The sequence below is a fragment of the Tyto alba genome, unplaced genomic scaffold (genome assembly GCF_018691265.1).
Source record: "Tyto alba isolate M040663 unplaced genomic scaffold, T.alba_DEE_v4.0 Super-Scaffold_48, whole genome shotgun sequence".
NCBI lineage: Eukaryota > Metazoa > Chordata > Aves > Strigiformes > Tytonidae > Tyto > Tyto alba.
Window position 1 is genome coordinate 6,839,103 of NW_024881324.1, and position 12,689 is coordinate 6,851,791.

At 41.9% G+C, this 12,689-nt stretch overlaps 1 protein-coding gene across 2 annotated transcripts in view; it reads left to right on the forward strand.

Annotated features, from left to right (window-relative positions):
* MBOAT1 (membrane bound O-acyltransferase domain containing 1) overlaps positions 1-12,689 on the forward strand; it is a 59,297-nt gene that overhangs the window by 19,974 nt on the left and 26,634 nt on the right. For both annotated transcript variants that reach the window (XM_042806919.1, XM_042806920.1), the window contains exons 2-4: positions 5,230-5,375; positions 5,916-5,993; positions 9,734-9,829. In XM_042806919.1, the coding sequence (XP_042662853.1) occupies positions 5,230-5,375; positions 5,916-5,993; positions 9,734-9,829 (320 nt within the window). The remainder of the gene's footprint in view (positions 1-5,229; positions 5,376-5,915; positions 5,994-9,733; positions 9,830-12,689) is intronic.

Here is a 12,689-nt window from a genome sequence, read left to right on the forward strand (position 1 = left end):
GGCTATTGCCCGTAAAAGTGCCCACCCTGCAGATGGCTAATGGGAGACAATAAAAAACAGAGCAAAAAAGTTTTGTGGTTCTCCTTTGAGAATGGTTAGGAAATTGAAGAGATGACTTTCCCACATAATTCGCCCTGCCTGCTGATGGAGATGGCTGAAAAGATGGCTCCAGTTCCCTAGGAGTTAGTGTTTCCCCTTCCGACAGTACCGGTCCAACATTTGCCAAGTTGGTTTCACCCTGTTAAGGATGGGAGAAGATGCAAAGGCTCGAGGCAGATGGCACTAACATTTTATGTACTTTGAGGGCTTTGATTTTAGCATAATAGCACAGGGGGATCTTGAAACAATTATGTTTGGTTAATCTTTTGTCAGCATCATAGGTGCTTGGTCATTTGGTTTACCTGATTGCTAGCTTTGTGTAAAACTAAGATTTGCAACCTAAACATCGCTTTGAGTTGTTATTACTACAAAATTTGAATGGATAAAGGGAGGAACTATGGTTTATTGCGTTTCTTGTTGTTCAAAACCGATGTTTACGTGTTCTCGACCCATCTGTCCTTTTAAAGTCAAGTCTATTAGATATTAAAGAATTCCTTTACCAGACAGTAATAACCATCAACCCAGTTGGGCTGGAGCTGTTCCAGATTCTCTCTCTCTTTAAAAGTGCAGATACTGTTTCTGCATTGCAAGGCTGTCTTCAGCTGGCCGTGTCTCAGATACAGGTCTTCCAGATGTTGTTGCAAGATACAGTGATGAGACTGCCTTTCTGTCTTCCAAAGTTTAATCATGGAAAATGAAGGGAAGACAGTATCTTGTTTTGGCAACATATCATGTACTCTGATTTCTAATTTTATTACATCTTTATTGCTAGAGCATGGAAGAAAATTACTGTAAAAGCAAAGGTGTTTCTTTTATGCTTGCAAAGTTGAAAAATTTGATGGCACCACTGAATAGATGTGACCAGCTAAAAACACGGGTGACATGACTTCTAATGGTGGGTCAGAATAAGAAGGGTTAATTCCTGTATAACTTCTTTTCTTTTTCCATGTTATTTTTGTGTGGACACCATTCATCAATGTTCAGAAGCCCTCAGTTTACTGTTTACAAAGTGTTTTTAGCAACAGTGGAAGTAACCAAAAGGGAATAATATGAACCCTTTTTTCTTTGGGTGGGGAAAGGGAGGAAAGTGTGTCTGTTACTTCACTTATGATGCTGTACAACATTTCTTAAAATCTTAGGGATCTGTTTACTTAGGTACCTTAAATATGTAGAATGAAGAATAAAATTAATGTTTAATAGAATGCAGTAAAGTCACTGTCAGATGAAGTGGCAGTCTTTGTGTGTATGCATGTGAATGCTGCACGTGTTTAAAATGTTACATATAAATAACTAGAGGTGGTAGACCTATGAAAAGCTATCGTATCCCTCTATTACTCTATGGAGAGCAGACCAGATCTGGTCTGATCCCAGAGGTAGTACTCATTTTTAAATACGGAGTTCAGCCTGCTGGGCAGAAAATTTTTCTCAGCACTTGGGAAGGAGCACCCCAGTCTTACTGGTGTCCTGACATTTGTCTTACATTCCTCAAACCCAAGAAACAAACAACTTGGCTCCCTCTCTTTGTGACAAGTTATAGTTAAGAAAAGATTTGGCCTGTTTTATCCATACTTTCAGCTTGGCTCAGGTAAACATAGAAAGGAATGATCTGCAGAAGTATTCTGCAATTACTCAGGAAGTAATTACTCCTGCAGTAAACTATGTGCTAGCCCTTGCAGTGAGCTCTGTGCAGCTAAGTTTCATCTTCAGACTGAAGCCCACAGAAATCAGAGGTCATCTTGGTGCATTCAGATCCTGAGTACAGGTTTATAGAGGGACAGATACAAGAAGTATTCTCCAGTTCTATTTCCCAATGTTTTTGTCTGAGATGTGCCAAATACCTCGTGGATGACAGAAAGGTTTTATCAGGAATTGTATTTACCTGGCTTTTTTGCTCATAGGTATCCCTCTCCCAACTGCTCTGCTGATGAATCCTTTAAAAAGGATCATGTTGTTTGTAATATGTATGTTACTGTAAATACACCTCCCACCCCCTCAAAGCCTTAATGGTAGAGAAAGAAAAACAAATGCAGCATGTTGTGTTTAGGGGCAGTGCTGCCTGCTAGAAAAACATGGCTATGGAGGAAAGGAACCTGGAAAGATTCAGAAGAGTTACGGTGGCTGCAGTTCAGAAGGGAGGGCAAAGGCAAAAGTGTGAATGTTTTCAGCCAGTGAGCAAGTCTTCTCTTTCTGCATTTCAGACTGCATTTTTATTTTTTGTATCTGGGAGTTGGTCTCCCAAGCAATTCATTGGGTGCAGACTTCTCACTTCCTTTATGCTATTGAGAAAAGTCACATAGTGTTCATATGACACTCAGGAATTCTGGTGTATGTTTGTGCCTCTCTGACACCATCCCTGTCACTTATCCTGAAAAGGAAGGTTACTCTTCAGGTTTCTGAATCATACCTGTAACTTTTAATGGTGTGTTGTAGTCATTCCTCTGTACGGTAGTGTCTAGCTTAATTCAGTACAAAAAGGGTAAACTAGTATTCTGAAATTAGTGCTTGCTAAGTACATTGGGTTTGTGATGTTTGGCTGCTCTGCAGAAAAAACCTCTGTAAATTGAAAGCTGATTGAAACGTAAGGCTAGCACATGCTTTTGCTTTTATCCTGGTACAGGGCTTTACTCCAACTCTTGCAAAAACAGCGCAGAGAAGAAATTGTCTTGGTTAGTTTGCACAACCAAATGAAGATTTGACAGTGGTGTGGTTGGGTGTACCTGTGCTAATTTTAATCCAAGTAGCACAGGTAGCACATGATCAGAGGAACTGATAGCATAGGCAAGAAACAGTGTGTGTATGAGAGGCTGCTGTGCTATCATATACTGTACGTTAGCTTGTGATTAAATCTTTTCTGCTTGCTTGCTGCTGCAGCTACCTGCCTTAGCTACGTAAATGCTACTACAAGTGTGCCTGCTGTGAGATCTTGCACTCTCATTTTGCTGTGTGTGTGTGAACCTCTGAAGTCCCAGCATCTTTAACATCTTGGACAGAACATACAAGAGCTGGGTGGAAATAAAAAGCAAACACTTGCTTATCGTGATGGTTTTTACTGGTGTAAAGCTTCCGTGACTGACTCTGCACAGAAGAGGGTATTGTCTTTTAAGCAATCAGCCACATCAGGTTTCTTGGAGTATCTGCACTTTCCTTCTTTATACCGAATCAGAGGGGTTCTGCATGCCACGAAGTAGAGCTGCACTGGATGTGCTAGCGTGACCCTAAGAGGGAGCAGGCTGAGATGGGCTTAAGGTTCACTGAATTGTCATTGATGAACTGGCATCCATCAGTCTTGGGAACTGGTTTAGAAAGGGTGCCATGAGAGCAGCCCTGGAGGGGCTGTCTTCTCTTCAGCCATTTCTGTGGTTCCTTCAGCTCTGGAAGAAGGGGAGGGAGGAGTGAGTGTTTTGAGTGGAACTGTATGGTAATAAACCAGGTGAGAGTTTGGGATTTGTACTGCCACATCTGGGTTTTGTGAGATCCATGAAATTTTGTTCTGTTTTTCAACCTTGCACATAAAATAAGAATTTTCCTATTTAAATAAAGTGTAAAGTATTGTCATAATAAGAAATTGCTAATCATTTGCTTTTGGGTATAGTTCTACGATACCATCTGTTATAAATGCTGATTGTTTACATGAACAAGAAATAAATTGATATTGTCTCTGCTCCAAAGAACTAAAATTCAGCATATCTAAGTATTTAATTTATTTTATTATTCTCTTGCATGGCTGCTTGCATCACTGAAATAAAGGACTGCAGCAATGTAGCCAACAAACCTTTAATAACAACATTTGCTTGAAGAGCACCATGCTGGATGTAGTCCACCAGAATAAAAGCAGTTTGGGACTGCAGTGTCTTGTTAAACACATTGTAAATGTTTTTGACAAGAAGCCTGGCTGAATCCAGCTACCTCTGGATAGCCAGCATGTCAGAGCATTTCTGAGTGAGATATATCCTGTCTTGGACTGATAGTTTTGGATAATGCTCTAACCCAAATGATTGTTTAAATGCTGAAGCATATTTAGTTTTGCTCAGTGTAGGATGAGTTGATGCTGGAGAGTGAGGGTTTTTTTTTTTTAAAAAAAAAAGACAAGTAAACGAACAAAACCCCCCCAAAGAAACCCAACCCCAAAAGACTGCAGCTGAATAAGTGAATTTAACTCCAGCTGCCTAGGGTCCAGGCTGGATTTAGAAGTGTTGTATCTTAATGCTGTATTGCTCTGTTAGAGACAGATCCTGAGCTCTGTTGTTTCTCTGACTTCTGGGATTTTTTGCTAAGGCTGTCAAAGAGAAGGTGACTTGAAGAGGGCAGCTTGGTGTCAGTTTTGCTCTGAGGACACTGAAGGTTTTTCTTGTCCTTGTGTCTGATAGGAGTAGGCTCTAGTTATGGACTCCTTGCCTTCCACATATACCTGCCTTCTGCTCCCAGTGCCATTGCAACCTCCTCACAATGGGGCCAGACTGCTTCCCACACTCTACAGAGACATGCAATAGCCAAAGAACAATTGGGAAGCATTTTCCTTTACCTCTCTGCTTGATGTTAGAGCAAAGTTGTTTTCTTTGCACTTCTGAACTGCAGAAAAAAAATAGTAAGTTGAAAGGCCTGCTTAGAGGATGCTGTGGAGCAGAGCTAAGAAGGCTGTCCAGTTACAGCTTGTGAAATAGCATCACATCAGGATTGTTGGTTTTGCCCTTGCTTTGGGGTTTGTGGAGGAAGTCAAGCACTAGCTCAATGCTCCAGAGTCCCAGTCTGCTTCTTGGCTTCCCACTAAGAGGGCAGAGATGGGGGTGATGTCCCCCTGCACCCGGGTTGGGCTGGCGTGGCAGTGGAGCAGAGCCCTGCCCCGAGGGGAGCAAGAACCACCCAGAGCCCACTTGTACCTCGGGTAGCTGGAGCCTGCTCTTCCTCTTGTCTGGGTTTTTGGGTGGCTACATGCTTGTTTAATCCCTTCTGTCGTTGGCCAAGGAAAGTTACCGCTTGTGCTCACAAGTGAGAAAGCTAAGAAACAAAAGATTAATTGCTCTCACTTTTTTCCTCTCCTTTTCCTGCCTCCACTCTTTGTTCTGAGAACAGAGAGACTCATTCCTCCCCTCCTCCAAGAATCACAACCCTTTTTTGTTTTGTCTTTTACAGATCAATTTTGTAGCCTGCCAACTATTTGCACTTTTGGCTGCGTTTTGGTTTCGTATTTACTTGGGTCCCAGTCATGCCAGCTCTGCTGTTCGCCATGCATTTGCCACTCTCTTTGGAATATACTTCGCTGTCTTCTGCTTTGGGTGGTGAGTATTAGTCACCAGGTAGACAAGGCTTGAGTAAAAATATTTCTAAACTTCACATCAGCTTTTCTGGACTACTTCTTCTTAGTCTTAAGGTACTTCCAGTGTTATCCTAAAAAAAAAAAAAAAAGTAAATAAATTCCTAACCCGCATAACCATCCCAAACCCTCAAAGTAAAATGAGCCATGAAAGTACTTGTAAATGAAGCATTTAATCTGTGTTGTTTGTTCTGGAAGTTAAAGCCACACCAGTCTGCTGTAAATATATCTCTTTTGGAAAAGATGCATCCAGCTTGATTGTACACTTTGAGCAAGGCTTCTCTTTCTCTCAGTGAAACTCACTGACAATATATTTTTCATAAGTATTAATCTATGTTGGATATTCAGGCTATAAAGATGTCATTGTGATAATCCATGTTCAGTGATACCCTGATATGACATCACATTTATGTCATTTGCATAGAAAAATATTCCCTTGCTCTGAACTGCCAGCCCTTCCAGGTCACATAGAAATTACCTAAATACTCATTTTGTTGTCTTCAAGGTATTCCATTCATCTTTTTGTCCTGGTGATGATGAACTATGGCATTATGAATATGGCAAGTATTCCCAACATCCACAGGTGAGCTCATATGGCTGCAAGTCTGAAGCTGCCCCTCTCTCCTTCCATGGAGAAGTGTGAGGATTTTTTGGGACCACTTTCTCTTCTTTCCTGCTTTTCTTTCCCAGTTACTTACAGGAGCTTTGTTTGTTCAGTTACAGAAGCAGCTGTAATCTCAATCTGTGTTTTTTGCAATGATATATTGCGTTCCCCTATGAAATTGCTGGCCTTAGAAGTTGGCTTCTGCAGGCTTAATTTATGCCCAAACCTCTGGTTTCCTGATTATAATGAAGTCATATTCTCCTTGGTCTTGTGTCCTTGAGGATCGCTTTTGATAATCCTTTTTAATGTGTTTCCCCCCCTTGCTGTTTGGCCTTTAGGTATTTTCCACTTATTCTTGAGTTGAGTGGTTCAAATGAGGTCACTGTGGCAACTTAACTTAGTGATCTACAAAATTAAGTCTTGCATTTGGTACTGGGCTTTGAGCTTGAAAAAGTAGAAAATACCGTAAATGTCATTGCTTTGAAACAGAAGCTTACAGCGTCATCACGAGAAGTTCTCCACCATGGGATTTTTCTTTTCCCTATACAAATGTCTTGGAGGATGGAAGATATCTAAGACTCCTGAAGTGCTTGATCAAACGAGTGCCTTCCCTGCAAAAAGACAAAAAGCACTTTCATATGAAGATGAAGACTACTTGGTAGTTATATCTGCTTCTTTCACTGCCTAAGAGGAAGTTCATGTAGAAGAACGTCTCTGCTCAGTCACTGAGCCTTCTTCTGTGGGTACCATACTCTGTCTTAGAGGTCAGCACGCGGGAGTTTTAAAAATTGTGTAGGTGGAGTCATTTGCTTCCCATCAATCTGCACAAATGGAAATTTTTATTTGTAAAACTGCAACTTTATAGCAGACTAGAAGGATGAGCTGGCTGTGCTTCTCACTTCTTTACCTTTGTGTTGGTCTCCCTAACAGCATGTGGTCAATACTGTGGTTTGGGTGTGTTACAGGTGATTTCTGTCTTGATGCTGCATGGCTGTTTGTGTAGATGCTGATGAATGCTCACATCCACATCTGTCTGGGCTGGGGAACAGAAACCCTTTCTTCGCTTGTTGCCAGGGCTGTCTGAGGATCTGGTGCTCAGATAATCATCTCCCCTTCTTCTTTAGCACTTCCCGAGGCTATGCCTTTCTAATATCCAAATGGGAACCATCACTTATGATTTCTCTAGGATGGTTTAGAAATGTGAACCATAAACAACAGGCTTGTTTATAGAAGTCACTAGCATTTTGTACCAGCAAGATAGGTATTAATCAAGGAAGCTTTTTCCACCCCCTCACAGAGTGCAAAGCCCAGAAGTTCAGATTTAATTAATACTTAAAAAAAAAAAAAATTGGACAGTGTTTATGAAAGAAATGCAGTGCAGAAGGAAAAATGTGCTACTTGTCTCCTGGTCATTGTCCTTGCCCATCACTTGCGGGGAAAGCAGGAGTTACTGACTGTAGATCAGAAGAGCCAAGTCTACAGAGGGAATCATCCAATACTTGTCTTCTGAGACAAGTTGAGGTGGTGGTAGGGAAACGGGCACAGTTGCAACAGGAAAACCCCTCACTCCTACTGTTTAGCCAATTAGTCACAATGGGAAAAATAGCTGTATGCTGCAACACAAACTAAGCTGGTTCATATGTCACCCGCTGCTGTGAGATAGTCATATGTTGATTTGAGTCAATGTGAAATAGCAATCCAACATGCTGAAAAACATTAGGAGGGCTGGGAGGATTGGGAGGATCTTCTTCTGTATTCCACTAGCTGTAGCAGCGTGACTCAAAGTACATCTACATTATTAATTTTGGCAAAATAACGGTATATTCAAGCTGCTCGGGTATAAGCTTGAAAAATGTCAGTTTAAGGGCTGGACCTGTTCATACAGATGGCCTGTAAGAGCACTGGATCCTTCACACTGAGGCTCCAAGACTTGGGGTTTCCCCCCCAAAACTCAAGTGGAAGTGAACAAGGAACGACACAGTTTAACATGCATGTTCCTCTCCCTGGTTGTTTTCTGCTAGTTTGCTCTCTGGTGAGACTGCCAGCCTTCAAGACCTGTAAGTGGACAAATTAATCTCACATCAGAAATGCTCCCAGCTGCAGCAGCAATTCAGTATGTCTGTCCCCACTTGCCCCCCTTTCGATCTAGGTGCTTTACATTTAAGCACTGGGGCTTATTTTAGATATTTCATCTCATCCATCACTATTAGAAGTCTGAGCTGGGTGACTTGCTGTTGGAGGAGGGATGCTTGCTGTTCCCTGTTGATGGGAGGGAGCCCAAGGACCTTGCTGAAGCTGGTCTGGATGTCTGACCCAGATAAAATAAGATAAATTCAGCTCTGAATCTCCTGAAGGAGCTGTTGTGTCCCCTCGGTCTGCCTTTCATCCAGCTGTTTGCTGTGGGCCACGTGAGCTGCAAGGTTGCCTTGCCTATCCCTCACTGTCATTTACACACTGCACTTTATTAGTCCCCAGGGAGGAAAAACTCATTTCTTTTAAAGCCAGCCATGATTTGACAAAGGCCTGGCTCATTTTCAGTCTCTGACTGACTTTTCCTCATGTCTGATTTTCCCCTTTAGTTCTCCACCATGATCAATCCTCCCGTGGGTCCAGGGGGACCCTGCTTGGCAGTGTGTGCTTAGGGGGTTGCCTGACCCCCCCAGCCCAGCTCTGCTGGGAGGGCAGGCTATACTGTCTCGTTCTGTAGACTCCAGGTCTTTGCATCTTCTCCCTGGTGTGGTTAACTTCTGATGGAGGGGACACCAGCAGATCTGGTCCTGGCCCATCTGTGTGCTGCAAGCCTTTCGTTCTGGTGCCCCAGCTCTCCGTTGCACTGTCTAGTTTGCTTCATGTGTCAGTCTGTTTCCAGATATCCATCTGCTTCTTGCCTCCCCAGTATCCTCTTTTCTGCTCAGGAAGAAGTTAGTTGTATGAAAGGCTGCACCTGCCCCACCTAGACACTGCCACACTGCCAGTCTTCAGACTGTTCAACTCTTAAGATAGAAAGAGGCATGCTACTGTCCTCCCTAACTTAATTTTGTGGTCATTTTGAAAAACAGAGAGTGAATTTGTCACACTCCACTTAAAGAATGCTTCTTCAGTTGGACTTGTTGATCTTAAAGGTCCATTCCAACCTAATTGATTCTATGATTCTCCTGGAATATGGCATATTTCAGCATGTTGAGCTGAAAAAATTAGGCTACGTATCATTATCTGCCTTTATACAAAATCAGAAGAGAGAAAATGTCTTAAATGTGAAATATTTGAGTTTCTGGTAGATCGGAGAAAGAGTTGTACATGTAAATAAAGAACATTTACAGGTAAAAAAGGCGGTGGATAACTTCAGCGACCCACATACAGTGTCATCTGGTTTCAAATACTTGAGTCAGACAGAAGTTTCAAGACATTATGTGAGGGTGAGAACTCTGAAATTGAAATGCCCAACTAGAGGTGATCCTACTTCTTTTTTTTTTTTTCCCTACCCTCAGTGTGTGGAAGAGTGAGGAGGCACCTCTGTAATGTTTCAGCTGGGTGCACAAAACCATAAGTCCTCTCCAAAAATTTCTGCCAGATCTTGTAACATAGCTTCAGACTTGTTAACAACCTAATTTGCAAAAATCAAACTCTGTTCCTAAACAAGCCCAAACCCAGTTTGAATGATTCTAGTTCTTGTTGGTACTTGTGTTGGTAACTATGTGCTCTGTATGTTATGTTTTTAGGTACTCCTTTGTCGTAGCTATGGGATACCTCACGTTGTGCCACATAAGCCGAATATACATATTTCATTATGGTATTCTCACTACAGATTTTTCCGGGTGAGTGAGTCTGCAAGCTGGGTCCTGTGTCAATTAGTATTAGTTGAATTCAGTATGTTTTAAGAATATTTTTTTTTTGTCTATGGAGCACCTGCAATTTTGTTTCCCTTAAGCTTTTTGCAAGACGTTTTTTTCTTTTCTTTTTAAAGGAAGGAATAAACACTGTGTGATTTTTTTTTTTTTATTTATTTTTTTTTTTTTTTAAATTTCATTGACTTATTGTTTCTGCTGTTTCCTTGCCACGTGCTATCTAGTTAGGAAGGTAGAGCTCAGTGAGCTAGACTTCCACCTAGAGCAGCCTGGGAGGCTACATCTGCACCAGCGCTTGCTGGAGCCGGAGGAGTGCTGACAGCCCCGGCGAGCAGCACGGCTGGGGCTCTGCTCCCGGGTGGGCTGCCCTGAGCAGTGGGGTGGGTGCTCTCTTCTCACCTTCCCAGGCACAGCCCTTGGCTCTGGGTCATCCTTTCCCCTGTTCTTGATTTATCTCGATGCCCCAGCTCGGGGAGATGTTTCCCACCCCAGTGGGTGGGAGGGGAGGACTTGGGCAAGGGTGGGTGGGTGGGTGGGTAACCTGGGCAGCAAGACACAAGATCAGCTTTTGCTCTTGGCGCTGGTCTTACGGGTTCCCTCACAGGGGCAGGCTGTGGCTGATGTTTAAATAGCACAGCTTTTTAAATGCCATGCATTTCTGTGGAACAGTGTTTTTCATATATTCTGTAGTCTCTGATTTCACTGAAGCAGTAGAGGATGCTTTGCAAAAAGAGAGACAGATAACCCTATATATTTCGTTTATGAGGGGAAGGTATGCTTTTGCATGATTTAAAAACCATGTGCTAATCTGTATTCCACTTGTTTAATTGAATGTCTGAATACAGAGTAATTAGGAACATACTATGAAAAATTTCTGTAAACTGGCACAGTAAGTTGTAGATGCCTCTTCCAAGGCTCTGTCTTCTTACAGGCATAGAGTAAGAAACCAAAGATTTTGCTGTGTGCATGTGTCTCTGTGTGAGGTGGTGGGTTTAAGCATTTAATTAAAATTCAGGGAGTGGGGATAAAGTTTCTCTGAGACGACTGAGTTTTTTTATTGGAGGAGGGGGCAGAAACGGAAACTCACACATTTAGAGAAATTTAGTTCTAAAATATTTTCTGTGGTTCTTTTAATGCACAAAAGCATGTCTTGGAAGATCATGATGTACCAAGAAGTCTATAAATGGGACTGGAATGCTATAGCTCTGTGTGTGTATGAGAGAGCATGCTTTTCTGAATAGTGCATTCAGAAATGCACTGTAAAGTGTATTAGCTCTCTTTCTCTGAAAACATTTAATAAAGATCCAGCTGAGTCTGGGGTGTGGAAGAAGAGGAATGGTGGCTGTTTACATTATAGACTAGGTAGTATTTTCTGCTCTCCTGGTGAAAAAGGAGCTGCTCTTATGTAATGAGGAGCTTGAGGATAATAATGGTACTGAAAGAATAATACCTGAACTTACTCTGTTACTTGATTTTGTCCTGATGCTTCAAGATATAAACCAATTCCTAAAGTTCAGTCAAACACAAAACTGCCAAGTAGTAAAAAAGTGGAAAATGTAGTATGGATGTGAACTACACCTTCATGGTATATTTTAAAAACTAAGAATAAATAAAAGTATTGTAGTGGTATCAGTAAAAACCTGCAATCCAAAGTGCTGAAACCCAGGATAGCCTCATAAATCTGTCTTAAAACCTGAATTTGTCAGCTGTAAATGATATGTGCCCACTGGAGCTTTATGCACGTGCCTAAACAGATGTGATGACCCATGGAGACAAAATATACTCCCTGACTGCTGTTTTACCGTGTATGAGCAGCATCTGAGCCTCCTCTTGCTCATTCTTCCATGTTTGATGGTTCCACATCTATTGCACGTGGTAACAGGGAAGCATTCAAACAGGGTCCTGGCTGGAAGGGTAGCCTCAAAGTTGTCCCTCAGGACTTCAGAAACAACCGAGACACAGTCCATGAAGTGATGCCCATCTCCCTCCAGCCTCCCACCCTTTTGGGTGACTGTGGCTGGGGATGTACACTGAGAAGGCAAAACACTGGATTTAAGGGAATCTTGACGAGGGAACAAAAAGCCTGTCGTCTGCTTACTTGTATTTGTAGTCTCAGTATCCCCTAAGTCTCTGGTGATATCTGGTGGCAAGGAGGAAGTTTTAATCCACTTCAGATAGGCATGTAACCTGTTCTAGTGCCATCTGCTTTCTCATGTCGGTTCCCTGAAGCGATGAGCTGGGTGTTAAATGAGTGTTTCCCAGTGCCGGTGCTGAAAGCTGGCATACCTTGTTTGCTCTCTTGACCTGCTTTGTGCACTTAACAGCTTGCATGCATAACCCTTTTGCTGTGTGCTTGCAAAGACATTTTTTTGGTTCTTTAGAAATAGTTGGTTCTGCTATTTGTTTGGAGTCCACCCATTTTGAGAACACAGCTTGTAAAATGCAGGTAGAGGGGGAGAGAACACGGTAACTTCTGAGTCATGTCTTAAGTAAAGTGGAAAATGGAAAATCACACTGTGACTCATCACTTAAGGTTAAGTAGTAAGGAAACTTGTTCCCTACTAGTTAATTCTCCTAACCCATGCAAAGGGTAGGTTTGGTCACTGACTCCCACAATCAAAACTGTACTCAAGCTGCTTACAGCAATTTCTTGATTTAAGAGTTTTTCATATTTTGCATAGTACTTAGGTGAAAACTTCATTTTTATTTTATTTTTTTTAAAACCATGTGCCAGGTTTTAATGAGAACCAGTTCCAGTTTGCTACACTTTAATTACTTTTTTTAAAAAAATAATATATATATATTTTATCAAAGTTCTTTCATTTATATT